At 43.9% G+C, this 26,211-nt stretch overlaps 1 protein-coding gene across 1 annotated transcript in view; it reads left to right on the top strand.

Moving 5' to 3' along the window:
- Positions 1 to 26,211, top strand: part of ADGRB1 (adhesion G protein-coupled receptor B1) — a gene marked incomplete at both ends in the record, with an annotated part of 199,586 nt that overhangs the window by 148,685 nt on the left and 24,690 nt on the right. The window contains 4 exons of the mRNA XM_082307543.1: positions 1,611 to 1,680; positions 8,993 to 9,059; positions 13,746 to 13,831; positions 19,250 to 19,348. Coding sequence (XP_082163669.1) covers positions 1,611 to 1,680; positions 8,993 to 9,059; positions 13,746 to 13,831; positions 19,250 to 19,348 — 322 coding nt within the window. The remainder of the gene's footprint in view (positions 1 to 1,610; positions 1,681 to 8,992; positions 9,060 to 13,745; positions 13,832 to 19,249; positions 19,349 to 26,211) is intronic.

Raw genomic sequence — 26,211 nt, 5'->3', positions numbered from 1 at the left:
AAAAAAGAGACATCTTTTAAACCCACTGCCTGTTGGTTTTGGACTGATCAACGTGAGCTGTGCTTGGAAATCTCATATAGGAAGAGAAATGGGGGAATCTCATATGGGAAGAGAAAGTTCAGCCTTATACTGCCCAGCTGGCTGCAGACCCTCACTGTTAATCAATATCTTGCGATGATTTGTATTGCTGAGTGACCACCTTGCCAGCAGGGTGATTGTTTGGATGCTGTGTCTGCACATGCCTTCGATCTATAACATCTTCTGCAGCCACCTGCCATGACCTCTACAGCACACGAATTAGGGTCTTGTCAAGAAGCACTAATCCTAGCTGGCTACTGATCCTGCTAAGTCTTAATGGGATTTGCCCATCTTTAGCATTGAGACAGCTTAATTCATCGTGTCACGAAGAGGAGGGCTATAAAAAGCCACATGGAGACCTCTGTAGTTGAAGAACCAGATGTTACTAGCTGATATCCAGGTATTTCTTTAGGGAAAGGGGAGAGCTGAGCTGGGGCTAGTGAACCAGAAAAGTACCCAATCTCCTCCGTAGATCCTTGAGCAGTTTATCGTGGCAGGGATAAGAAGGATCAGAACACTATTAGCAAGATGATGTGTCTTTTGCTAGTTCTGATTGTGCCTAAGCATTCAAGGACCCAACAATTTCAGGACTTTTTATGAGTTTTAGGTCAATAACCAGCAGGTTGCACAATAACAAGCAGGTTTTCTTTATACTCCTCACTCTAATTTTATGGGAGCTTCTATCAGTAAGATCAAGGGTGTAGCTTCACCCCCTTATGCACCTGAAATGACATCCCGTGCTAGCACCACTAGCTCATGATGCCCTGAAGATAAATTGTACTTTGTACATTGTGGCATCCCAGCCACAGACTAATGTGCTCATCCTTTGCAACACTCATAATGAAGTGTGTCTTCTCGAGGGTAGCTGGTTTCTCTTAGTTTATTCTCCTTTGGACACAAAAAGGGAGCAGGTCTCTGGCAAGAGAAGTATCCTGGTTTGCAGAAAGACCTGATGTTCTAATGCTCTTTTCCGTTGCTGTTCAGAGGGACCTGCTATATCATAGATCATGGCCCAGCACTTCGGGGACCTGTTTGGGATAGGCAGAACTCAGTTTCTGTTTCATTTTCTGTCTCATTTGGGGCGAGATCTGAACCTGGTTTGTTCATCATACATTATGTTAAGAGCAAACATAGCCCTTAATCTCCTCCTTGCCAGCTTCTTTGAGTTGGCTTGTGGCTGAATATTCCACCTTCAGGAGACACCCTTATGTATTCCTGGCCAGCTTGTGTATCTAAGAATAAAATAAATATATTTTATGCATCTGCATGTGCTGTCAGTCCCCACACAACTGCTGAGACCACAGCAGGATATGAATTGATTACAGCTGATGGCATTTACTTCATTAGCAGAGGTAACAAGGGTTCATGCTTTTGGCTCTGAAGGTCCTGAATTCGGTCTCTGCCAAAGACCCAGGCTGGGACAGATGGTGCTAGAATAACACTGAGAAGAATGGAGTATATTATGTAGTTGAGTGGGAGAAGAGCTGCATATATGCTTAAATGACCAATTTTCTCTTGTTTCATTTCCATAGGGCTCCCTGCCTTGGTGGTTGCCATTTCTGTGGGATTTACTAAAGCCAAGGGGTACGGCACCGTGAACTAGTGAGTAAAGGAGCTCTTTTTTTCTTTTTCTTCCTGTCAAAATCTTTTTTTTTTGTCAAAAAAATTTTTTTTTTTTGTCAAAATCCAGTCGCTGACCCGCAGGAGCTAGGGTAGGAGCTAAATTCCGGTGTGCTGCCCATGGCAGAGGGAAGCAGGGATGATGGGAGAGGAAGGAGCCATCCCGCCTCCTCAAGCCATCAGCTGGCTGAGGTGGATTGTGTATTCCTTTAAAAATGAGTTCACAGGGACTAGTTAGATTTAACTGTTGCATGTATGACAACACTTTGATCTAAGTACCTTCTACTTAGAGATTTTTTAAATTTATTTTTTTAGGGGGAAATGTGGAATATTTAAAGTTTAAGATGTTTAAAAATTAAAAATAGCTTTTGTGTTTATCTGTTTAATGGTTTGCTTGATTGGTCTCAGGTTTTCAAAATAGCTCAGTTCAGTTTTAGGCACCAGAAGGAGCATGAGTTTTTCAAACCAATGTTTTGAAAGCAATCTGAATTTGCCTGTTTTCTGAATTCTACAGGATTTGCCTTTAGGAAACTTTTATTTACATGTAACAGGGGAAGGAAGGCAGGGTAGAAATAACAGAATAAGACTGTGCAGAGGTAAAAAATACATTAAGGCAAGGCTGGAATCACTCAGAGCTGAGCATTAGTAGAACTTAAAAAAAAAAAAAAAAAGGAAAAAGAAAGTATTTTTTCACTGTACTGTGAAAAAGATAGAAATTTTATGCATAGTGGCAGCCAAAGGATAATATTTTATGTAGCAATATATCAGGCCCTTCCCTACTGCAACCCATCATTATCCAGAGCCTTCCTGGCCAGTGGTTTGCATCCCGCATGAACAATGTTTAAGACAAAAGCTGGAGATGTGCCCAGCAACAGATGAGGGTTTGATAGATCCACTGAGAAAATGTCATGTGGAATCCCTGCCCTTTCTCAATTCCCACCATGTTCTTCACACCCACAACCCAATGGTCCAGGGTTTGCATTTTGATTGCAGGAGAGTATTAAAACAGCACAGCAGCATTCTCCATTTGTTTTGAAGTCTAAATTACTGCAGTCTAAATTACTGTACAATAAATGGGCTCAGGAGTGTGGGTTTGTCAAATGCAAATCCATACATACAATTTCTGAAGCCTGTGCTGGCATCAGGATGCATTGGCTGTACCTGTCCTGACTTGCCTGCCCCAGCTCAGGTGACTTGGCTTCAGTGTGTCCTGGTGGAGAAGGACCCAGTGCTTGTTGTATGACTCAGAAGAGGACAACACACAGCCTGGCTTTTGGAAGTGCTGTTGAGATCCTAAATGCGCTTTAGCTTTTCTGTGGGTCTGCTGTTTCTGGTGTTTTACTCCATACAAGTCCATGAGAACAATTCATAATGAACAAGGATCAGGGGAATGGGAGGGAGATCCTAAATATTTCTGCTTCCCTTCCTGTTTATAGACCGGTGGGAATTGGTGCAAAAAGCTCAGTAGCTACTTCCCCATTAATGCTTAAGGGCCACTGCAGAGTTTTGTGGGCAATGTTGACCACACAAAAGAGCCTGGGCGGGGAAGGGAGGAACGTGCAGGAAAGCACACCCTATTTCACTGCCCCGGATCACTGCGTGCCAACATCTCCCCACCCCAGAGAAAAGCCCTCCCAGACTGCAGCCAAAAAGGTGTCAACGCATGACAAAACCTGCTGGATTCCTGCTTTGCTCTCAGATTGGCACACCATGGAGGTGGCCAACAGGCTGCGCTGACTTCCCATCATTCCCAGGGGATGCTTAAACACACCAGCTCTCCTTTTGCTGCTAATCCTCTGACTCCTTTCAGCCCTAAAGACTCTCTCACTCCTTGCTTTCAAGGGCTGGATGCTGCCTGCCTGCCTGCCTGGCAGGTTGGCTGGCTGCCTGGGAGATGGCGGGGGATCCTGTGCTCCCAGCAGGAGCTTCAGCCCAAGAGTTCTTAGCTCTGCTGTCAGGGTGCTTGTCACCAAAACGGCAGGGGACCTTTATACTCCAGCAAGAGCAGTTTGGTCCTCTTTTCATCCCCTTCCATGCTGCAGTCCAGTGTGTGGCAAAGCTCGTGAGTCCCAGCAAAGTTATGAGAGGAGCAACAGTTCCTCTCAGCCACAGAGAGCCCATCGGACATTCCTAAAGCTGCCATCTTGTTGTAATTCCTGCTGTTGGCTTTACTGAGAGCCAGAGCTAAACAGAGTTAACTTGCAGTCACACACTCAAGCCAGCATCTCTGCCCCAAGCAGTGTGGATGTCCCCATGGGCGCTGCTTAAGCAGTCCCTGCCCTGCCTCCATGCAGCAAGGGGCAAATGGGTGCACGCTGCTGCGCCAGGTGGATGGTGTGGTGGGTTCATGAGCCATGAAGCCGAGCGTAAAGTGGTGCTGAGCGTCACTGTAACGAGAGTTACATTTGCACATTAGTGCATTTTAAAACATGAAACAAATATTCATGTGGACCAAGCTAGGCAGTGTGCCCCGACAGACTGCAGTGCATTCACACTTATTCCTGGTTTTTTGTTCAAAAGGCATAAAAGCTCTCTTACATTTATGTGTGGGGAGGTCCTTGGTTTTACTTCTCCTCTAGAGCAAAGTCAACATTACATAGCAGCAATTTCAGGGCTGATCTCCAAAACTTGAGGTTGTTCAGGTCTAGATTTGACACTGTCTAATGCTAAAGGCATATAAACAGAATACAGACTTGGATAGAATCTTGTCCCAGGATGTTTATTGGTTTCTGGCCATCACAGAAATGTGTGAGACAGTTACAAAGCTTGGAGCTACAGCTCAGGAGCTATTTTAGCTTTGTCTCTCGTTATTATAGGGCATACACAGGGCATTTCAAATGGGCAGCGGCAGACTTTCAAGGCACGATGTTTCCATCTTGCAGAAGGAAGGAAAGACATTAGCTACAACACGTCCCTCCCTGTGAAGCAGGGGACAAGAGCTGACCTGATAAACCACAAGGGACTTCACAGTGTCTTTCAAAGCTTCTTCCAACCCTGCAATTTCTGGATCATAAGAGCAGTGCATTTGCACCCATTGGTTTTCTTGTGGAGATGGGCATTAAGACAAAGCAAGGCTCTGATATTTAGCTGAGCACAGGATTTGACACTCAACATAAGGGTTTTTTTCTCATCCCACTCACAGTGGTAAAAAAAACTTGACATCCATTTATGGGACATGGTCAAGAGAGCATTTTGGGGACAGCTGCAACTGTTGAAGGCATTGCAGCCCTAATCTTGGTGTTGCAGACTCCCAGGGCAAAGCTGTGGAAGGGACAGTGTGTGAAATGCATAACGTGTCTCTGTGTCACGATGACTGAAACTGTTCATCTGCAGGGTATGCCTAGGCAGCCAGCTGTAGTGGAGCAAGTTAAGGGAGGTACCTCCAACAGGGTGGTCTACCTGGGCCCTAAGCAAGATTTCACCCAGCTTTGTCCTGTCTCTTTTTTTGTACATGGGATGAAGCTATTCTGTAACGATAAAAACATGGCAGTACAGAGGTCTATCCCATCAAGACATGATAGCAGTTGAAGAGTTGGCCATGTCTTCAAGCTGTAATGCAGAAAGATCAGAGACGGTGCTAAGTGTGGGAAGACTGTAGATAATATTTACCCTTTAGCTGGCCAGACTGGGCCACTGAGTGGTAAGATGAGAAGGGAGAGAGAGGTTCAAATTAAAAATTGAATATGTACTGCAGGATTTGGACTGTGCCTCTGTTGTTTTCTGAGTGGAGATTCCCCAGCCACCATTCACGCAGAGGCCTTTATTGTTCAGGACACTTCTTCTAGACTGCTATGAACTCTCTGTCTACAACAAGGGGAGGACATGAGGGGATTTTTCCTTTTTCTTGTCTGAACAGCATTTGAAAGGAGATTTTGCAGTTTGGAGAGCTGCTGGGGTAGGGTGCAGGCTGTACTTCCAGTCTCAAAGAAAGTCCTAGAGATAATGAAGGTCTAGAGGACTCACCACTGCTCACCTCCTTGTATTAGGCTGAATGCCTGAACAATAACTTTCCTTTTAGCCAGTACTCCAGAGTCTGACTCTGGACCTCTAAAGCTTGACAAACTGCCTCCTAAGGATTGAACTGAGTAAATGAGGTTGTGCCACTGGTAGCTGGGAACTCATATCCTTCCCCACAAGAGAGCCCACAAAAAGTTTTCTGAGAGCAGTGCCAGGACACAGCAAATTTCCAGGGGTCCTTGTGTGTCATTGCATCAGGGCTCCTGTCACCCACAGGTATCTCAGCAGCTTCTATATTAATCTCTAAATTAACACTGGTGGGACAGCCCTGATTCCCAGCTCTAGTCTTAGTTATATAAATATGTTGGTTGTTCCATTGGGGCTGCTTAATTTTGCACACGATCGAGGTGAAACCTGTTGCTGGCAGAGCTGTACGGTGTAGTCAAGAAGGTCTCGGTGGAAGTCAGCTCTTCGCAGGACGAAGACAAAAGCCATCCATCTCACATCTTTGCTGTGGCAGATTCACAAAAGGATCAGATGTTTTGCAAAGAGGTCTTTTGTTGAACACAAGAGCTGCTGTCAATCGGGGAAGCACTGCTTAGAAATAGTAGTCTGGAGCTGCTGAGCATTGTTAAACCATTCCCTTACTCCCTTCTAGTGGTAATTTTATTTGAGATCTGTGAAGAGATCCCTTTGCAAGTACTGGGGAACTTTTTAGCGAAATGCAAATATTTCTGTACCTTGTAGGCACAAGCCTAAAAGCATCTCCACTAGACTACTATGACATCTCCACTAGACTACTATGTCGCTGGAGTTTGCTGTCGGTTCCCCTTCTTGGATACCACTTTTCCTTCCCTTGCTGTCAGCCACCACCTCTGAGAGCCTTGGAAATGCTTCAGTTAAGCGCTGTGACAGGGAGGTCAGGCAGTCAGAAGGGATAAGGACCAGTGCTTGGTGATGTGTAAACTCGCCTTCAGAAAGCCTGATGCTCAGAGGGGAAGAGGGGCTGCCAAAGTCCTGACATGAACAAAACCCCCTGTTCCACCAAGTCCTCATTGCTAATTGGAGTGCAGGACTGTCAGCTCCTTTCTTCAGCTGGGCTGTCGGTTGGAAGAGACCCTGGGAAAAACGGTCTCAAAATTAGGATGGAGTTTTGGAGAAAAAGGTCTGGGCAAGGACTGGGATTTGGGAACCTTCCTGGTCCCCCCTGCCCTCTCCTTGCATTTAGGGAGACCTCCAGTTATTGCAGCCCTCCAAAGCTTCATTCTTATTCCCTCCCCCCCCCAGCTGATTATTTGTTTTATTGTTACAGCTGCTCAGACAGTTTGTGACGAAGCAACTTGCTATCAGGAAGAAATCAGAATTGATTAAATTAACACATTACAGGTTTAATTTAGAAATAAACAAGATGCAGGCCTCAGAGAAAAACAGAATGTCCTGCTTTCAATTTTCAATTTGAAATACCTTTTTTTTTCTTTTCCCAAATGTTCTGTGTTTTGGGGCAAAAAAAATAACATTTTTTGCAAGTCAGAATTGATACAAAAACATATGAGGCTGATCAACAAAATTGAAATGTTTCCAGGAAGGCTTTGTTTCCTGGGAGACTCTGAAAGGCAGCATCAGTTTGCTTCTGATGCAGAATGAAACCATATTGCTGAGAGTACAGGCACGTAACTGAATTAGTGCAGGGTTAGCTGGGTTAAGAGCTTTGAGAAGGTCTTGCTCCATTGTGGTTGCCTGCTCTTCTCCTGTGGTAAATGCACGGTAGTTTACTGCTGAAACAGGATTAGTTCATCGCACATTTTCTCCAGGGTACTGTGATGTCGAAGCATGCAAACTTTCCGTGGGGTTGCTGACACAGTGTAAATTTGCATCCTCTCTTGCCCTGAAGTACCTAGTTTATGTGTCCATGCTCTGAATTGCTGTATTCCCCACAAAATGGAAATTTCAGTTCCAGTGCTGCTGTAACTGTTCATGACTGCCGCAGAGTCACAGACTGGTTGAGGTGGGAAGGGATCTCTGAAGGCTGTCTGGTCCAACCGCCCCGCTGCTCAAGCAGGGTCACCTAGAGTTGGCTGCCCAGGATCATGCCCAGACTGCTTTTGAATGTCTCCAAGAATGGAGACTCCACAACCCTTCTGCTCGTCCTTTGTCAGTGCTCGGTCACTCTCACAGTGAAAAAATGTTTCCTTCCTGACTTTATGGTCAAATCTGAAAATCCCTGTTGGCTACCCAGACACCCTGTGATGCTCAGCTCTGAGGATGGGAGTGGGGTGAAATTTCCCCTGCCTCTCGTTGCTTGTTTTTTTACACCAAGTTTGTCAGTTTGGGGATGTCAGTGTGCAATGAGATCTGCACATGAATGTACGATGCGGTAGGAGCTCTGTGGGGACACCTGGAGTATATTCGTACTGTTTACATGAGAGACAGGATTCATCTTCTCAGGGATGTCCCCATCTGGGTTAGATGCACTGCTTACTTGGATGGTGAAGATCTGGTCAAGGCAGTCAATGGAGTTCAGAATGTGATTCATCTGACTGAGTGTAGATGCCTCATCCTGGACTCTTTTGGTTGGATCTCTGCTGATGAGAAATGTCATCAAGAGTGACTGGCTCTGTGGTAGACACCAACAGGGCAGACATCAGCATTTAGTCAGAAGAGCCCCCTCAGTTTGTGTAGGCACCAGGCAGTTTATGAGCCTGAATTCCACATGTGCTCAGTGAAGAAAGGAGAAGTCCTTTTCAGGTCACATGGTGTGAGGGAGAAGGAACAAGCTGGTTTCCAGAAGAGGCACTACACACCTCACATTCAGCTCATTCCTTAAAAGCATCCACTTAAGGAGTGCTGTGAATTCCCACCTCGATGCTGTGTTGTAAAATTTCCCCATGGCAGCAAGCTCAAAGGGAGGATCCAGGAGAAATGTACTGCGCTCCTGGACCTGAGCCCCCAGTAGGCATAGTGGTTAGCAAATGAGCAAGGGACGATTTCCACTGTTTCTGCTCTTTTGCCTGAGTGAGTAAGACAAGAGCATCATCTTGCCAGCAAACTGATGCAACTGCTTCCAGGACCTGGTCTGAAACAGAGCACTATCATTAATTTTGCATGCATTCCTCTGTCGATCAAATGCCATTCTGCAGGCAGACCCCCAGGCAAATGAGCTTTTATGCAAGTTCAGGAGAAATGGGAAGCAAAACTTGCTTGCTGTAAAGTCTGAGACTTTTTTGCCATGGGGTATCACCTCCCAGGATGAACTCTGCAAGCAAAGAGAAGAAGCAAACATGTGCCTGTTGGTGATGCTAGCCACTGGCTAACTTTCTTTTCTCTCTTCATTTTCCAGCTGCTGGCTGTCATTAGAAGGAGGTCTTCTCTATGCCTTCGTGGGACCGGCAGCTGCTGTCGTTTTGGTATTTAAGCTTGGCTGAAAGCTTTTTTTTTTTTTTTTCTTTATCTTATAGCACTTTCCTTGTTCTTTCAACCCAAGAATGTCCCTCTTTATTTCCACTCACGTTTTGAATAGCTTTCTCCTTCAGGAATAAAAGAGCAAAGTGTTAGAAGCCAGCAACCTGAATGGATTTGATTCTGAAATATAATATGCCTCAGCTCTCAGCCTTCCACCTCTGTCCTCTCTGGAATCCCCTAGACATCTGATTAATGCTCTACCTTGGTTTTGCCCTATCTGGATGGAAGTGCAGGATGATGGTGGAAAACTCTGACATTTAACTCCTTCAGAAACAGCTGTTACTCGATGCTTTCAGACCAGGCTGTGCCTCCACAGCCAGCATTTATTCCTGGTCTATCCCAGATAGCCAGTGCATGTGAGCAGCTTTCTTGTTTGCAGGTGAAATGGAGGTCTTCAAATCAGTGCCCAGGGCATCCTTTGTGACCCTAAAAATGTCATGTCTGCTTCTAGTTCAAAGAGATGGCATGGTTAAAGTGAACATTCCTAAACTCTGTCCCATCAGCTCATGCATGGTGGAAGTCTTTCAACTGTCCCCTTACCCTTGGCTCCAACACAGCACCAAAGCCAGTCTTGGCCAGTTATTACTTGAGTTGAAGGTGTCACTCAAGAGATGACATACCTTTCATCAAGCTTCAAAGAATTGGAGAACTGCAGGTCCTCTAGGAAATCCCTCCTGCAGCAATTTCAGATGGGTTTAATGCCACATTTGAGCCCCCACATGTAAGTGACAGTCTGCAGTTTCTCTCCAGCCCAGTGTTTTATCCAGTGGAGGAGCTGTATGTCCTCTAAGGCTCAGGTGCCCTGGAGGGTCCCACAGGAATGGGGTTGTTGACACTCGCAATTTCTTTTTTGGATCAGGCTTTTGTTTGGTGCAGTGCCCGGGGTGTTAACTGCCCCACAGCAGGAGCAGGCTTGCAGGAAAATAACTACACAAAAGCTCTTGCTGCCTCTATTCTCACTGCTGTCATTGCACATCAAACCACCTTGGTGCCATCGTTTTATCATGATGACAAAGAGACAAGCCAGCAGTTGCCCCTCCTCTGTAATAAAGCAAAGCTTCTATCAGTTAGGGTCTTTCTTTAGCGTATGGCTGCAACATATAGTTGAGCCTTCAGACAGCAGTCAGCCAAGAGTGGGGATAAGCAGGTATTCATGCCAGCCAGTCATTAGACCTCTGTAGGCCCATGATAGTTGGATTTCCCTCAGTAATGTAGCTGATGGGGGTCGGGGTGATCTTTATAGCCAGGATAATTGACAGGAGCATTAAGTAGCTTAGGGCTTTCAGATGAACTAGCTCTTCGCCCCAACAATGTAACAGCCGATAGCTCTGGCTCAGTGGCTTGAATGCTCAATAGACACCGGTGATAAGGAGGGAGGGAGCTTAGGTAGTGCCCGGAGAAGGGGGAGTCAATCTGCTGCCTCAAGCCTTCTTGCTTTTGTTGTGCCAACAACAAGGGAAGTAATCCTTCAGCTTTCCTTAGCATTTTTAAAGTGTGAGAAAAACACATGATCCTGCTTCCATTTGGCATCTCAGTTTTCACTTACCATGGAAGCTGGAAATGGAGATGTCCTTACAGAGAGGTTAACACCTGCAAATGGTGGTTCATACAGCTGATCTTGGGAAGCGGTGAATCATCTCTGGGGGTGTCTGTCTCTATTCAGTACCTAGAGAGCGAGCCTGCACACCTAGTTTAGACTACCTGACTCATTGCTGGCTAAAGTGAGAAGTGAATGCTGCCCAAGTTGGTATTATTCAATATTCCTTAATACTGAGGAGCTTGGGGAAGGAGAAGGAGAAGAAGAAGCATTGAAAGCCTTTTTATAAATGGGAACCTGGGTAACAGATAAGCTCAATAAGTTGCCCAAATTCACACTGTGACTTTTAGCAGAGCCAGAAGTTGAACACAGTTCTCGAGAGTGCACTGTCCACAAGACTGGACAGCTGTCTGTTCGCCATGTACTTTGTCCTGATTTCAGGTTGACCATGTCAGCAATGGAGGGACAGTCCACCTGGCTCACCATATGGACAGTCAGGCTCTAGCAGGGCTGTACAGGGGATATGCAGATATGCTGCTCTCAGGACAGGTTTGCTCCAGAGACAATACAGCTGCTGTTGTGCAGGGGTGCACAGATGAAGGTGGGACTTGACTCTGTGCCTGCGCTCTTTCTCACTCAAAACTCCGATGAGTATGATATATAGATGCCCAAGTGACTTGGCACACAGCTGACTTGGCTACAGCTGGGCTTGTTACCTCTGCCTTAGCCCTGGCCAGGCTAGACTTGTGCTCACTCCTTCCAAACATCTCTGTACTGCAGTTCTCCTATCAACATGATTTTTTCTATTACCTGTAGTAACCATTTTCCTCCACACCCTCCCTTATTATTCTCCACACTGGAAAAAGGCCTTTGTCTTGGAGAATATCTTTATTCAAAATAATATTCTTAAGATGGTTGGCCTGCAGCTTCAGCAATATTTGCAACTTGCAGTCAGTCCACTAACACTGAACAACTGCAAAGATTTGACCTTTAGTCTTAAAAATCCTAGCAACCTGAAATGCAGAGCTGTTGCAAATAGTTTTACTCACCTAGCTCCCATGAAGCAGCCTGGTGATAATTGTGTGCAGGTTGAAGGCAACGGGTTACCACAGGGAGAGGCTCATGGCGTGGTGAAGTCAGGACAGAGAGGCATCAGTCATCAGGTAATGGTTATTTCAAGGGCTGAATCTCAGATTTGTGTCTTTGCTTCTGGATAGCATCCCAGAGATAAGGAAGTAAATCTATACGGCATGTTATTAAGAGTGGCTGTGTTTAGAAGCATGTCCATGTTATATCCCTGACTTTGTAAAGAAACGGAGCCAGGATCAGAGCAGGATGTTGATCATGATGATCAATGTACTGGATAAAATAACTTTTATTTATCAAAACAGTTGCAGAGCTGCAACTGCAGAGCTGCACTTTGTCGTCTCCCCTGCTATATATGAACGAGGATACACACTGTGTTGTGGCCAGCCCCAGGAGCGATCCAGCCTGCCACACTTCAACCCTATCTTTCCTACTGCCTTGCTGCACCTTAAAGAAAAGTCTCTCTTGTACTCACCAGCCTCCAGCACAGTGAAGAAGGATCAGTGAATTGAAAGTACTCTCTCTCTCTCCAAGCACATAACTAGGGTTTGATTTCCTGCTGATCCTTGGCTGAGCTACTGCGTCTGCCTTGCCAGTGTTTTTTCTCTAAAACAATACCATGGTGAGCTCTAGAAATGGACTCGCAGCTGTGGAAAGTAGTCCACTGACCCAGCAGCTGATACAAAAGAAAATAACTGCTATTTGTGAGGTCTTCCATTTATTCCCAGCTGTGGACTCCACATCAGTGAGCTGGGTCGTGTCCTGCTGAAACCAGCAATCCAAACTCAGAAAGATTGCTCATTCTTGAGGATGATTTGGGCAATTAGATGGAGGCTTGGTGTGAGCAGACTCCTCCCTTCCTTTGGGCTAGGTGTTGTACTAGGTGTCCCTTAGGACCACCTCTCAAGGTTCACCAAGTTCACCAAGGCTCTCAGCTAACGTGTAATGTTGCACATCTCTAAATTTGGCCTTAACCATTTCCTTGCAAGCCCCACATGCAAAAGAGCATCTAGCGCATCGTTCTACCAACATCAGATGTTTCACTGACAGCAAAACCAGGAGAGCGTCACTTTTTTCCACCATCAATGCTGTGCCTCCATGAAGAGGGTGGTGTTCATGTGTCACTAATGTGTTTACATTCAGAGGTTGCTGAGGTGTGGATGAGGTTTGTAAACCAGATGCAGCTGGCAGCAGTGAATGCAGTCAGAAAGGCACAGTGAAGAGTTTAGGATCACTTTGCAAGACCTCAGCTCTATACAGCCTGTATTTCACTGTGAATATTTATACCTGATCGATACAGACATCGATGCTCTCACCCTAGCAAAGCAGACTGAAGGACTGCATGCAGTTGTCCTGCCCGCTGATTTTTTTGGAAATTACTAGAAGGCTAATCTATGTGCTGTGCCATCTGCAGTGTCTCCCAAGACATTCCACCATAGCAGCTGATGTTTCTACTTGCTCCAGTGCCCCTCTACCTCTTATTTTGAGAGCAGCGGTGCTGGTTCATCGAGCAAGAACTATGAGAAGCTGTCTGTGCCGCGCCACCCCATCCTCTTAATGCTGCTGCCTTGGTAGCACGGACTCCAGAAAGCGCTTTTAAAAGTAGCCAGTGTCAACCCACTGCTCCCCCTGTATTGGCCACTTTCTATTTGTATTACCCTGAAAAATAGTTCTTGTGCCTGGAGTTTGCCTTGCTAGACCTCAGGCATGCATTGGGCTTCAAAGAGCCCTGCAGCAATCTGACCACTTTACAGACTTGTTCGTGGAGACCTCTCTGATCTTCTGCCAGCTGCATTCTGCTCTCCTGAACTCACTGATGCATGGCCAGGGGAGGTGGGACAGGGTGGAGAGGGGACAGAAGGGGTTGTGGCCTGCAGAAGTGTGACTGTGCTACCTGGCTTTGGGAGAAATGGGAAGGACTTAGTTTGCCAAATGCTGGGGTTTTTCCTTCTGTGCTATCAAGTTTGACCTTTGAGAACAAAATTGTGTGTTGTTTCTCTTTTGACAGGTGAACATGGTTATTGGCATTCTGGTTTTTAACAAACTTGTATCCAAAGATGGAATAACAGATAAGAAACTGAAGGAACGGGCAGGGTATGCCTTATCAATACATCTAAGTAAAGAATGAAAAAAAAAAAAACAAAACACCCAAGGTTGTGATCAATAACCAGGCAAGGAATGCAAAGAGAGATTGGAGACGCAAACAAAAAGCAAAAGCAGATTTAAACAAAATGAAAGAGAAAAAAGAAAAAACCAAAACAGTTGGTTTAATCTCTGCCTTGTCATTCAGTGAAGCAGAGACAAAAGATCCAAGAAGCAGCACTGTGTTACTATGGAGGAAGGTTAGAAGTTCATCTCTTTGTTAAAATGGCTTCAGCCCAAGCTGATGTATCATCCCAAAGATTAAGGAGAGAAAAGTGACTCTTCTCACTAACTCCTAGAGACAGCAGCTGGATCAGAGAGAAACTCATCATTGCTGACTGCAGCACATGGCATGGGCTGTGTAACAGAGAAGTCATGTCTAATGGCTGGCAGGTGGCTGAGGGACAGCAAAGGTATGTGATACTTTTAAGGAAAGGGTCTTTTTGGAGATCTAGCAGTGAACAGATTAGTAGATGGATGGATGTGTAAAGAGGAGGACTGTAAGTAAAGATACCTCCTCTGCAAGAAAAATTTCTGGTGCCACCTGACGTTCTTTATCTTCTCCACAGCCACCACCCCAACCTCCATCCCTGAAGCCTGGGGCTTGTGTTACCTGGTTTTCTTTCTTTGTAGTATAAATTGAAGAGCTGACTCCCCAGTTCTTATCACCCTGGTCTCACTAGGGTTTAGCTGGGGCAGCAGCTACCATGTAGGGCTCTCTGTTGGGTTACTTCCAAACTGTTGATAGTGGCTATTTTGTCATTGGCTCCAGCAGGATGAGACCCCCCTTCATCTTTTGTTTCTAGAAACAAGTCTGTAGCCTGCTCAGACTTTATCCCTCAGCTATGCCACGCTCCAAGCAAAAGACAGAAATGGCACGCTGACACTCTGAGTCAAATCAAATGCACTGGTCAGCCTGGCTGCTGATGTGAGTACGTTATTTTCCACTGCCTTACTTGGCTTGCTGTTGCAGTCCAAGAAACTGTCATCTCCTTACCTGCTGCTAGGAAAGACAGGGTTGTGTGCTCTCACTTGTCCATTGATGGCATTTGACTTATCACTGTGGATTATGATTGTATTCTTGAAGGAAGAAGTTGTTTCCAAAGAGACAAGGAGAGCAAGAGGTGTTCTGGTGCCTCTGCACCATGGCTACAGGCAGAGCCTACAACCTTAGGAGGCTGGTGGCGAAGATACAGGATATATCTTATCTATGAAAGTGGAGGGAGCATGGGTACCTGTCGCCTTGTTTGCTGCACTGCTAGGCTTCACAGAGAGGATAAGCTGCTTTATCCACGGCAGTGCTGCAAAAGCCTTGGGCCCTAAAATTGGGTCTCAGAGGGTAGAGGCAGAAAGTACAGATGTGGTTCAATATTCCAGTCATTGCACTATTGAGTAGTTCTGGTGGAAGTGGTTTTTAATTGAGTGATGGCAGCAAAATTGAGAGTAGAAGCAAGCTCTTATCCAACCAGGGGAGAAACGGAGGAACCTGTTAAGGTTCATGTTTTCTCAGCGGTGTTGACATGGCCAAGCAGCATGGTCCCTTGGTGCAGCAAAGAGGGGAGTCTCAATGCCTGAGCAGTGCCACGGTCATGATAATAAGAGGAGACTTAAGCACGTTTGGATGATCAGAGGTTGCTGCTGGGTTGAACAGGTAAGCAAGGAAGTGACCTTGGTGCATTGCTTAAAGCAGCTGCTAACAAGCGAGTGCTTTATTCTGGATGATGCCTTCTTTACAAAGAGAGAACTCAAGAAAATACCCTAACTGCAGGCAGAGTCTGTAGCAAGATAATTGCACTTGAAAGTCAGTGCTGATATAAATGTTTTATTGGATTAGCAAAGCAGCGAGTTACTGTCTCTCAGTCTCTCCCTCTCTAATCTAAACTGCATACAGAATGACCTTATTTAATACATAGCAACTGGTTATTGATCACATTCACAATTGTACTTTGAAAACAAAACCTAAAAAGCAAAAAAAAACCAACTCATTTTTCTGATGTTCTTTGTTTTTTCTTTCTTTTCTCTTTTTTCCCCCCCCTCTTTCGTGTCCGTGTGTGTGTGTGCAGCACTTTTAAGCCTTCTCTGTGCTCAATGATTTTGTTCTCCTTTCGAAGTGCACCCGCTGAGAGTGCGGAAGCACTTTTGAGAGCTCTGGTACCCCTTCCCTTTAGCTAGCCGCTTCTGGCCTGGGCTTGGGAACCGTGTTGGAAGGTAGATCTGAAGATAATCAGAATGAGTAATGGCCTTGGAGATGTTTGGATCTGAGGAGATGGTATAAAGAAAAGTTGTGTTTCCTTTAGCAGAGGCAAGAAGTATGGTTCAGTGTTGCAAAAACAAAAACAAAGTGAAAAAAACAAAAAAGAGGGAAAAGAAAAAAGGCCTGTTGAACACTAAGAAGAGCCCAGCACACATAGTGCAGATCAGTTGGCACAAATAAATCAGTGCTAACAGTTCCCGCGAAATAATACCCGAGACACGATAGGTTTTGCTCTATACTTAGCAGAGGAAATTGCTATGATTACTGTTGTCACATCTGTCAGAAAACGTTGATTTTCTAATGGCAATGACTTTAGAGATATATAAAATCCAGGCTGTAGAGAGATGGGTGTGATTACCTGGAGAGCTGGAGAAATGCTCACAACTGCCCCAGCTCCTGTCTGCACCTGGGAGAAAACCGTGCAAGTACCTCCCAGCAGAAGGGTCTCTGTTCGCGGTCAGCTGCACCAACAGTGTTTGAGCTCTATTGACAGGAGTGCTACTAAAAACGAATGTTTTAATGTCAGACGCAGGAGCCTTTAAAATGAATTTTAAATTTATTCAGCCAGCTTTTATTCTAGAAGCATTTGTGTGCTCATGCAGCCAGGGAAGAAGAATGAGACTATAGGGTATAGTCACAAAGGCTAATTTTAGCCTGCTGAGTTTAATCTCCCTAGGCTTCCTCTGTAACTGCTGGAGAGAGATGGGAGCCTTGTTTAGTTGTTCCAACTTGCCCCTTAGAGGACCTTTACTTCTTTTATCTCTCCGTTGACTATAGAGAGGACTTGAGAAAGTTTGCCCCAATACCTCGTGTGAAATATTCTCTGCGCGACTGCCCTGGCAGGGTGTGATGGAGCTGGATTGTCAGTGCATAGAGAAGAAAGTAATTGGAAAGATAATAAGTACATTAAAATAAGAACAGATTCGGATTGCCCTTCATCTCGGAATGTTTCATGTTGGAAGCAGTGCTCCTGCTCTTTGGGCCGTGTGTGGTGTAAAGCACTGTTCAATAACAGGTAGCAAAGTCCAGGCTCCAGTGAACACACCAGATGAGTCCGTGAGCTGTTTGTGGATATTTAGGAGGCAGAAAAAGCTAAATTAAATGAATGCATTATTCACTGTGATTATTTCATTAGCTACCCTTTCATACATACAGGCACCAATATAAACCTGCTATGGAAATTCAACATATTAACAACCTCATGCCCCCAACAAGAACAAATTAGAATATAAATGTATCCACATCTGTGCCTACTGCTTACAACTTTCTGCGTAAATACACCCAACAGCAGTTACAGTTGTGTGTTATAGTGGTCTTTTGGCCAGTTCTTTGTGATTCAGTGTCATTCATGTTTTTTCTGGTATAGTTTTCCATCAAATTCCTCAAATCAATCTACTTTCTTTTTGCTGCCTATCTCTGCCTCTCTCTGTCTCTCTGCTTATCTGTTCTTTGTGGCTTATAGATCTGGGGATAAGCTGTCTTTTTTTAAGGGTCATGCACTTAATGCCTCTCAAGACCCACTTTATCTCTGGTTCAGCCATTGTCCTCACTGGATTTACACCATCCTTCCTGGAATATATGTATCTATTGACACAGGAGCTAATTTTCTCTGTGTCTGAAGGCTGAAAGTTTCTGTGGGATACCTTAGCCATTGTTCTGGAAGGGACTAATGGCTTATGTTACTGTAACTAATTAAAAGACCAATCAATAGTCACTTGAAAATGGGCCACTAGGACCACTGATAATGCTGTGTTGGTGTTCATGGGGATGTTCTTTTTGCAATGAGACTGAACACAAAGCCGTAAAAGTTAAGAAACGATCTGTCAAGTTTCCTAATCTCTCTCCCAGGCAGGGCAGGGCTGTAAAACCCCAGATGTTTGGTACCTGCAAACATCACCCCTCCCCAGCTGCACTGCCATCACCCAAGAATGATGGGTGATGGACCTACTGTCCTTTGGCAGTGATGTTCATGCCTTCTCTGATATCAGGCACTACATGTAGGTCTGTAGGATGTTTTGCAGACTCATGCCCATTTTCTAAGCCAGATCTGATGTGGATGTCTATCTGTGCAAATCAGAGAGTGCGCACAAACTAGTAAATTCTGGGAAGAAACAGGGCCAATGCCAAGCTAATGTGGCTTATGGGCTTCTGAGTAAGAGCTGGCTTGTCAACTAAGTAGGTTCACACACATCAGCTTCTAAAAATCATGAGGACATGCGCTTTAGCAGATTCCTGCAGCCCCTTATACCAGCAGCCCACAATGGCCTGGTTCTGTGGTTGATCCCATCCAGAAAAAGTGGGAGCAACTGATGTGAATAAGTCTCAGGGTTCATCCCAAAGATGTTTTCAGCTCCAAAACAAGATCTGAGAGAAGTGTCTCAATAGTCAGCCAGTCCAGCTCCCTTCAGGGCAGGTTGATGGTTTTACAAAACACCCAAGCTCATGCTTTAACTTCCAGGACATAAACAGTGCCATTTGCATGTCCTTCATGACAGATTAAGCAACCAAAGAGTGGCCTATCTCCTGGTATTGTCAGCTGCCATGTGGGTATCCCCACCAAGGCGAGGATTAGCACGCAAGGGCCAGCGGAGAAAATATACGACATCCCTTGCATTGCTTGAGGAAAGAAGATAAGCAGACACAGTCCCCACAGCCCTACTTCTTGCCTTCTACTGTACAACCCTGACACCTTTTTTGTTTTGGAGCAAAAAGGCCAGGAGGAAAAAGAGCAATTTCTCAAAAACAAACCAAAAGAAGGAGGTGGAGACTGGGAGAGCAGTACTGGTTTCTCTTCCATGGGTGCCAGAGAGAGAGACACCCTGAATCTGGCAAAACATTCACCAACACAGTTCCACCCTCTCCAGCGGCACCAACACATCTCTGAATTGTACATTTTTCCCATTTCCCGCATCTGGAGTGGTACAGATGAGAGAGTTTTATTCCTGCCTGTCTTTCATTTCTCTTTTCAAACTGGGTATGGTTGGTTGGTTCCCTTTCTTCTGTCTTCCTTTCTTTTGTTCTTTCTTTCTTTCGGCTTCTCTTTCCCTTTCCTTTCTACGTTTGTGTTCATAAGCAAAGTGTTTTGTTTTGTTTCAGTCTTTTGGTTTTAATTGCAGTCAGATGGCAGTGCCCCTTTACGGCATGACGCTCAAATGTTCCAAGTGTGGAGTAGTTTCTTCTGCTGAAGTTTCGGCCACAGCCACCAGTAACGCCATGTTAGTTCCTCTAATTTCAACTTCTTTTCTTTCTTTCTTTCCACCTTCTTTTTTTTTTTTTTAATTTATTTTATTTCCCTCTTTCATTTCCCTGCACTCACCAGCCCTTGTTTGTTTTCTCCCCCCATGTCCTTGCCCACCTCCCCACATCCCCAACTCTCCCTGACCTCATTTTGTGGGCCATGAGTAGTGTAGGGCTCCTGCAACATCCCTGGAGCAAAAGCTGATGGGCTGGATCCTGAAAAGCACTTTATGACATGCCTAGATTTAAGCATGTGAGCAGCCCATGGAAGACAAAGGGACTCTTCATTTGTTGGAAGCTGGGTATATGTTTAATGCCCCCATTTAATTTAGTTCTTGGAGTTACAGACTTAAAGATAGGGTTCCCATTAATTTTGATGGTAGATGGGGGCCTCAAACTCCAGCTTTGTCAAACACTTAAGCATGTGCTTGAGTTTTTTACTCCAGAGGCTGCAGAGCATTGAGTATGATTTAAATGAGTTGGTGAATCACTTCTAAGTGGTTTTTCTCTTACAGAAGGCTAGAATTAAGTTTAATACCTCGTAGGGCTGCAGTTCTGATTTGATAAGTGTTGACTGCCTCTTTTGGACCCCTAAAAGCACTTGGAATTAGTTCTCAAAATCTTTAAGTGTTTCATAGCTCTGAGTTACAAAAGTCAAATGTTGTTAAATCTCTTTTTAGATGCTGCTGGAGTTAGTAAAAAAAAAAAAATGAAAATGCCAGAGCTTTGTTCTGCTGGAGAAATTGTTGCTATTTATATAGTTGGCTTTTTTCCCAAAGGTTAAGGTAGGACGGAGAGAGATGAGGGAAGGTTTGTCTTTCTTCCTTCCTTCTCTTTTTGAAATTGTATTATCTACATCATTTTCAGGTGATGCTATATTTTGGTTTTACTGTCTAAAGTAATATATGTAAAATATGTGAAAGAAAGTGTCTCAGATCTAGAGATCTGCAATTTGAAAACTCGTACCTTTAATTAATCTAAACAAAAATAGGCAGCTAAGTGCCAAATCTCAAAATGTAGAAATACAAAAGAAAATCAAAACACAAGGTTTTCTCCTTTTTTCTGAAAACTGAGCCATTTATATAAAATCCAAAAAAAGTTCAGGGAAAAATGTACATTTCTGAAAAACAACCAATTATCATTAGAAAAAGAGAACACGCAATCGCCTCTATTAAGAGCTAGCAGTTTCTATGAGATGCAAAAGCTAAACAAAATCTCATTTATTTTTCACTGCTGAAGGAGTTGACTTACCTTTTGCAACAGTGCCCAGCTGAGATGGTGAGATGGCATTGGTCCAGACACGCGTACCACAAGTCTGGAATTAGCAGGTCACTGCATTTCAGTTTCCTGTGACTGCAGAGGAATTCTAAAACAGCAGAAGCTTTACTATTAATAAATGAGACTGTTAAATAGGAGAGGCTTTCAGTTCATAGCAAATTCATTTAAAAAGTAAAACAATCTCAAATCCTTCTCCCATATTGTCTGACATTGGTCTGTCATAAATCACATATTCTGATTTATCTTCAAATCAGAAAAAAAAGGGATATGAAATCCAGATCTCCTACTTATCCTGCTTTTCTAATTTAAATGGTTTGATAGAAATTGGAGGGCTTTTGTAACAAGATATGTCTTTTGTTTCCTAGCAGATAGAATACCTTAGAGCATAAAATCCAGTACTAGTTTTGTTGTTTGTCCTGAAGTGTTCTATGCTCTCGTCCTTGCAAAGGGACCACTGAGTAATACACGGATTAGTTCCCTCAGCCCTCATCTACCCTTGTCATCCACTTCATTCTGCAGCTGAACTCTTTCTGTTTTTCTTCCTCCAAGTCTATTGTAAATGAGGTTGTCAATAAGGCAAAGCCCTGATTATGCTTCATGCCACTGCCACCATTCTGCTGGCCTTCATCCCAGACCTTGGACCAGCTTTGCCATTCAGTTTTGAAGTCTTGTAGTGTAAATCAGATGCCATGAGGATTCCTGGCTCCTCTCTGACCTGGAATTAGCCCTAGTTGTTTGGTAGAGAGCACATCAAGGTTGTTCCTGCCTTGTTCCTGCTGGGGTTACTCGTGTCCGCTCCAGCTTACCTCCCATAGGTTTCAGAGGCTCATTTCTGGGATAGTATAGCATGAAAGGATAGATCCTTTTGTCCATTTTTCTTGGCTTTTGGAAGTCATAGAAGTTTTGAGTGACTGTGGTAATATCTGTGTCTAAGAGAGAAGGGGTCAGAGAAGGGGATGTGTAACTGAGGGAAAACATAGTAAACCACTAATGGGAGAGCAGGTAGTAAACATGATGGAAGTGAAAAAATATCCACTGGAAATTGTACAATTTCCTGACTTGGGAAATGATAAAAAGGAGAGCTTTGGATGTCTATGACCTGTTAAGGGTTAGCTAGACTTGGCAGGTGTGCGTTAAAAAAACCCTTCCCTTTAGGTTGTTCTAGAGAAGATGCTGGGCATATTTTGCCATTGGAAGACCTCTGTTCCCACATTTCCTTCCTTTTATTGCTGCCTGTAGGGTAGCCTCAGCCTGTGAAATACTGCCTTATAATTAATTTGTCTTTGCTACCTGTGAAAACTTTTTATCTGAGACAGGGAAGAAATATCTCAGGGGCATGCCATTTCTTTGTACTTGCTGTGAATGAGGACATCCACTGCAGATACCAGGGACTGCTATTGGATGGATGGATGGATGGATGGATGGATGGATGGATGGATGGAAAGAAGGAAGGAATTCCTGCCAGGCAGTGTACTGCAAATACGGACTCTCAGGTTCTGACCATAGGGAAAAGACTGGCCCAAGACTAAGGCCTGGCACAGTGTATTCTTCTCGCAGGCAAGTCAATGTCAGGGAGTCCTCATGACCCTTCTTATCCATCATCCCTCTTATGTCATCAGAAGCTCATGTGTCAAATCTCCCATCTAAGGGATTTGCTCTTTTTCTTGGCTCAAAGTCATTTCAGGAAGTCTTAGATGTCAAATTTTCTGCCCGTATTGTAATTCCAGGACTAATGTGAATCAATATTTCCATGCATGGCTGGTTTTATGAAGGAGACTGTTCCTCAGGAGAGTGTTGTTCTCATAGTTCAAGGAATTTGAAATTGTATCCTTACCTGGGGATAATATTTGGGCCCTGCGACTCCTTGCTTGGACTGTCAAAGAACAGCTTCCCTTATTAGGGGTGAATAATCAAGCAGTCTGCCTATAGCTACTTCATTACCTGCCTGTCTCATTTAGAAGGCATTTGGTTTCCTGTACCCCTAGTTGTACAGTTCAGATTGCAGCAACTAAGAGAAGAATAATCTTTTAGAGAAAATAGAAATACTATCTTGTGTTTCTGTGTTGCCTGTGCAGGGGAAGAGCATGCACAGTGCCCGCTCTTTTCTGGTTACAGATTTCCTATTTTGGTTATATGGGCATTGAGTTAAAGGGATTTTCTCTGAAACTGTCCCTGAAATTGGGGCAACACTCTTGCTTTTAGGAGGAATACAAGTTAGAGCAGGGATAAAGCATGAGAGAATGAATAAAGTAAATCCTTGTACTGTGGTTTTCCTGTAGCAGAACTGCTGTGATGCAGGAATAGCTCGCTCATCAGAATAGTGGAGCAGCATGTGCCACTGTGCAGCATGGAAGGAGCCATCTTATGTGTTAAGTCCACCTACCATCTCCCTTTTCAGAGCTCCTCTCCAGTAGCTGCTTTCTGAATGATAAAGTTATTTTTCCTTTTACTGCTTCTTTAGCTTATGCTACTGGCTGCCCTGTCAGTGTTGAGTAATGAGAAGAATTGATCACTTAACTCTTTATAATGGCCCTTTACATCTTTGTTGGCATGTACTATGTGTCCCACCGAACTTGCCTTTTGTCAAGGTTCAGGCCTCTTAATCTGTCTTCACGTAGATCTTTGTTTCCAAAAACATTTTTTTGCTCTTTCCATTGCTGTCCTTTAAGTGCCATCGGTTTATCCTGCTTCTTTTGCAAAGACGACGACTCTCAAGGCTGCCAGCTAGCTAAAGAACAAAACCACAGCTAATTTTGGACATTTTGACCAAAGACCATCATCTGCTTGTTGCCAGAGCTGGGTCTGCTATGTGCTTTCATAAGGCTAAGTCTTTGCCGTGCTAGATAAGCGGTGGACAATATCATTGTGTGGCCATGTTGTCACATGCCATTGTAATGATATTTGGTTGCACTGTGCTGTGGCATTGCCATATCCCAAAGTAACGCCCTTCCTCTGCAATGCAGCAGTAGCGTGGTGTGGTGGGGAGGAACAACGTGACACTACAACTGTTCTGCTGAGTAACATTGTCATGTCATGGTCATCACCCAATAAACCAGCATCATGCTTCCACAATGCAGTGTACTGATTTTCCCTTGATATTGCTGTCACTCATCACAAGTGCTGTCATGTATGGGACAAATAAGAGGATCTGCCAGCTAATTCCTTTGTCTCAAGCAATAAAAATCCTGGATTCATTGATCATAGAAAATCCATAATGAAGAGTCATTAGGTAATCACAATGTCATTATATAACAAATCATTTCATTTCACATCACGTGGCACCATAACATGAAGTTTCTTAGGTCCTGTAAGTTATTCTGGAACCTTTTAAGGATGCACAGTACCACCTAAAAAAGGTACAGACGGAAAGGTGGCAGAAGTATCAGTTCTGCTACAAATTCAGCTCACAGCAAGTAGAACTAAGGGCAATATCACAGGAAACCCACTTATCTTCCCCTGAGTTTTCTTCTGAAATTTCAGTCTTGATATTTTTTTTTTTAAATAGAACTTTTTTTGAATTTAATACTTCAAAAACTAAGCAGATCTCTGAAAGTGAAATTAGAGTAAGTTACATTCCTATGATGTGTTGCTATCTGCTGCCTGAGACTAAAGATTATGCATTAAGTGTCAAGCAACATTTCCATAACATTTGTAAGAGATGAATATTGTTGAGAAGGTATCCGCAAGATGTATCACAAAGAGAGCAGAAAGGCCGTACTCTTAGCTGGTGTAAGGCAGCACCACTCAGTTGGGAAAATCTTCATTTACTCCAGCTGAATATGTGGCGTATTACTGTTTTCATCATCTGAGTTCGAAGGGTAAATGATGTTTTTATCATCTGATTGGAAGGGAAGAGAGAGGGAAGTGGTGATTTAAGGTTGCTTATGTTGGGAGTAATAGTGAAGTCCATCAGGATGTCTCAACTCAGAAGAAAGTTGAGTAGTTTGCCCATATGGAGACACACAGAGCAAGGGGCTGGGAAGGACTCACTGAGTCCAGCATGAAGACAGCAGGAGCTCTGAAGGGAGCCCACTGTAGTTAAGGATCATTGCATCTGTGCTCTGGATAGCAAATAGACTCAAGCAGGACCTTGTTAAAGCAGGGTGCCTGCATATTTTTTTAAGCAGGTTTTGAAGCCAGAGGATTGAAATATAAGCATTTGCTAAAGAGAAACATGATTTACCTCCTCACCAGCATCCCTTACAACCCCAAATCCACATCTAAATCTTGGATCCAGATCCAAATCATTGTCAATCTGATGTTGCAGTTCTTTTCAAGAATGGAAAACCCATCCAAATTTAGAAGGCTGGTTCAGACCTGTAATTACAGGTCAGGTCCATTCTCAGATGTGGTTGACAGGCTTCTTGTTTGCACGTTGGTGGTAGTAATTTACACATATGTGTGTATTGAGAGTATGCTGGGAGACCAGATAATTCCAGGAAGCAGAGTTGTCTGGTGCAGACCCTTTCTTGCAACCTCTATTAACTTTGCTGGTTTCCAGCAATCAATCACAATTGCAAGTTGCTACTGGAGTGACTTCATCTACCAAGCCATGCATCAGGCATGTCGTGTTTGCTGATACTTGCATGGAAGACACATCTAGAGTGGCATGTTATAGAGCAAGCCTTATCTTTCCATTTGGCTTTTCTGTCTCTCTGATTTTTGCGCTGCACTTACTGCTTAGCCGGTTTTATTAATGCACCACTGCAAATGATAGCAAGGAGAGATTTCAGTATAATGAGGCAGATTTCAGAGGGCTGAGGGAGAAATGGAATAAAAACTTCTGTTTAGGTGTTGTTTGGTTGAGGGCTGTCTGGCTGCTGCGCTTTTTTTTTTTTTTTTTTAATAATACTTTGAAATTTTAGTTCATATTGGACATTAAAGAACATTCATTTTGTCATCCTGTATAAAATTACAAGGTATCAGATTATGTCATGGCCCTTACCTTACATGGAGGTCTCATAATGCTTGTTTTAATTGAAAAAAAAGGTATATTCCATTTACTTGCTCCCTTAGGTAAATTACATCATTGCTTAATAATACCACTAAGGAACACATCTGAATCTGGACAGGTTGTAGAAATATTTGCAATCAGTATCATTATGACTATAAAAATAACCTGTCACTTCAGTATGTGGTCATTACAGCAGAACTGATGTAACAATCCTTGAAAAACTCTTAACTGAAGCCAGGGCGTTACATCCTGATGTCCATACCTGTGTCCAAGCTCCAGCTTTGTTCAGGTAAAACTCTCACTGAGGTCTGTGAGAGCGGTACCTGGATAATCAGCAAGTAAGCATTATTAAAAACTTGATCACATATCAGAAAATGGTAAGCAAGTCCCATGTAAGTACTGTAAAACATGTGTCATGATATCTGTCCTGTAATTTATTGTGTTGCCTGTATTTGTTTGTTAATGTATAGGTTGAGGTTTTCTACGCAGAAAAATCTTGAAGCTCAACTTGTTATTCAGCCTGTGCTTAGGTCTACTCTTATTTGTTAGATAAAAGCCCACAGAGAAATTCTCCTGGTACTCTTGGTGCACCAGTGCTGCCAAATATAT

This window comes from Platalea leucorodia (assembly GCF_965183815.1).
Source record: "Platalea leucorodia genome assembly, chromosome: 1".
Lineage (NCBI taxonomy): Eukaryota > Metazoa > Chordata > Aves > Pelecaniformes > Threskiornithidae > Platalea > Platalea leucorodia.
This window is presented reverse-complemented; position numbering and strand designations above follow the sequence as displayed.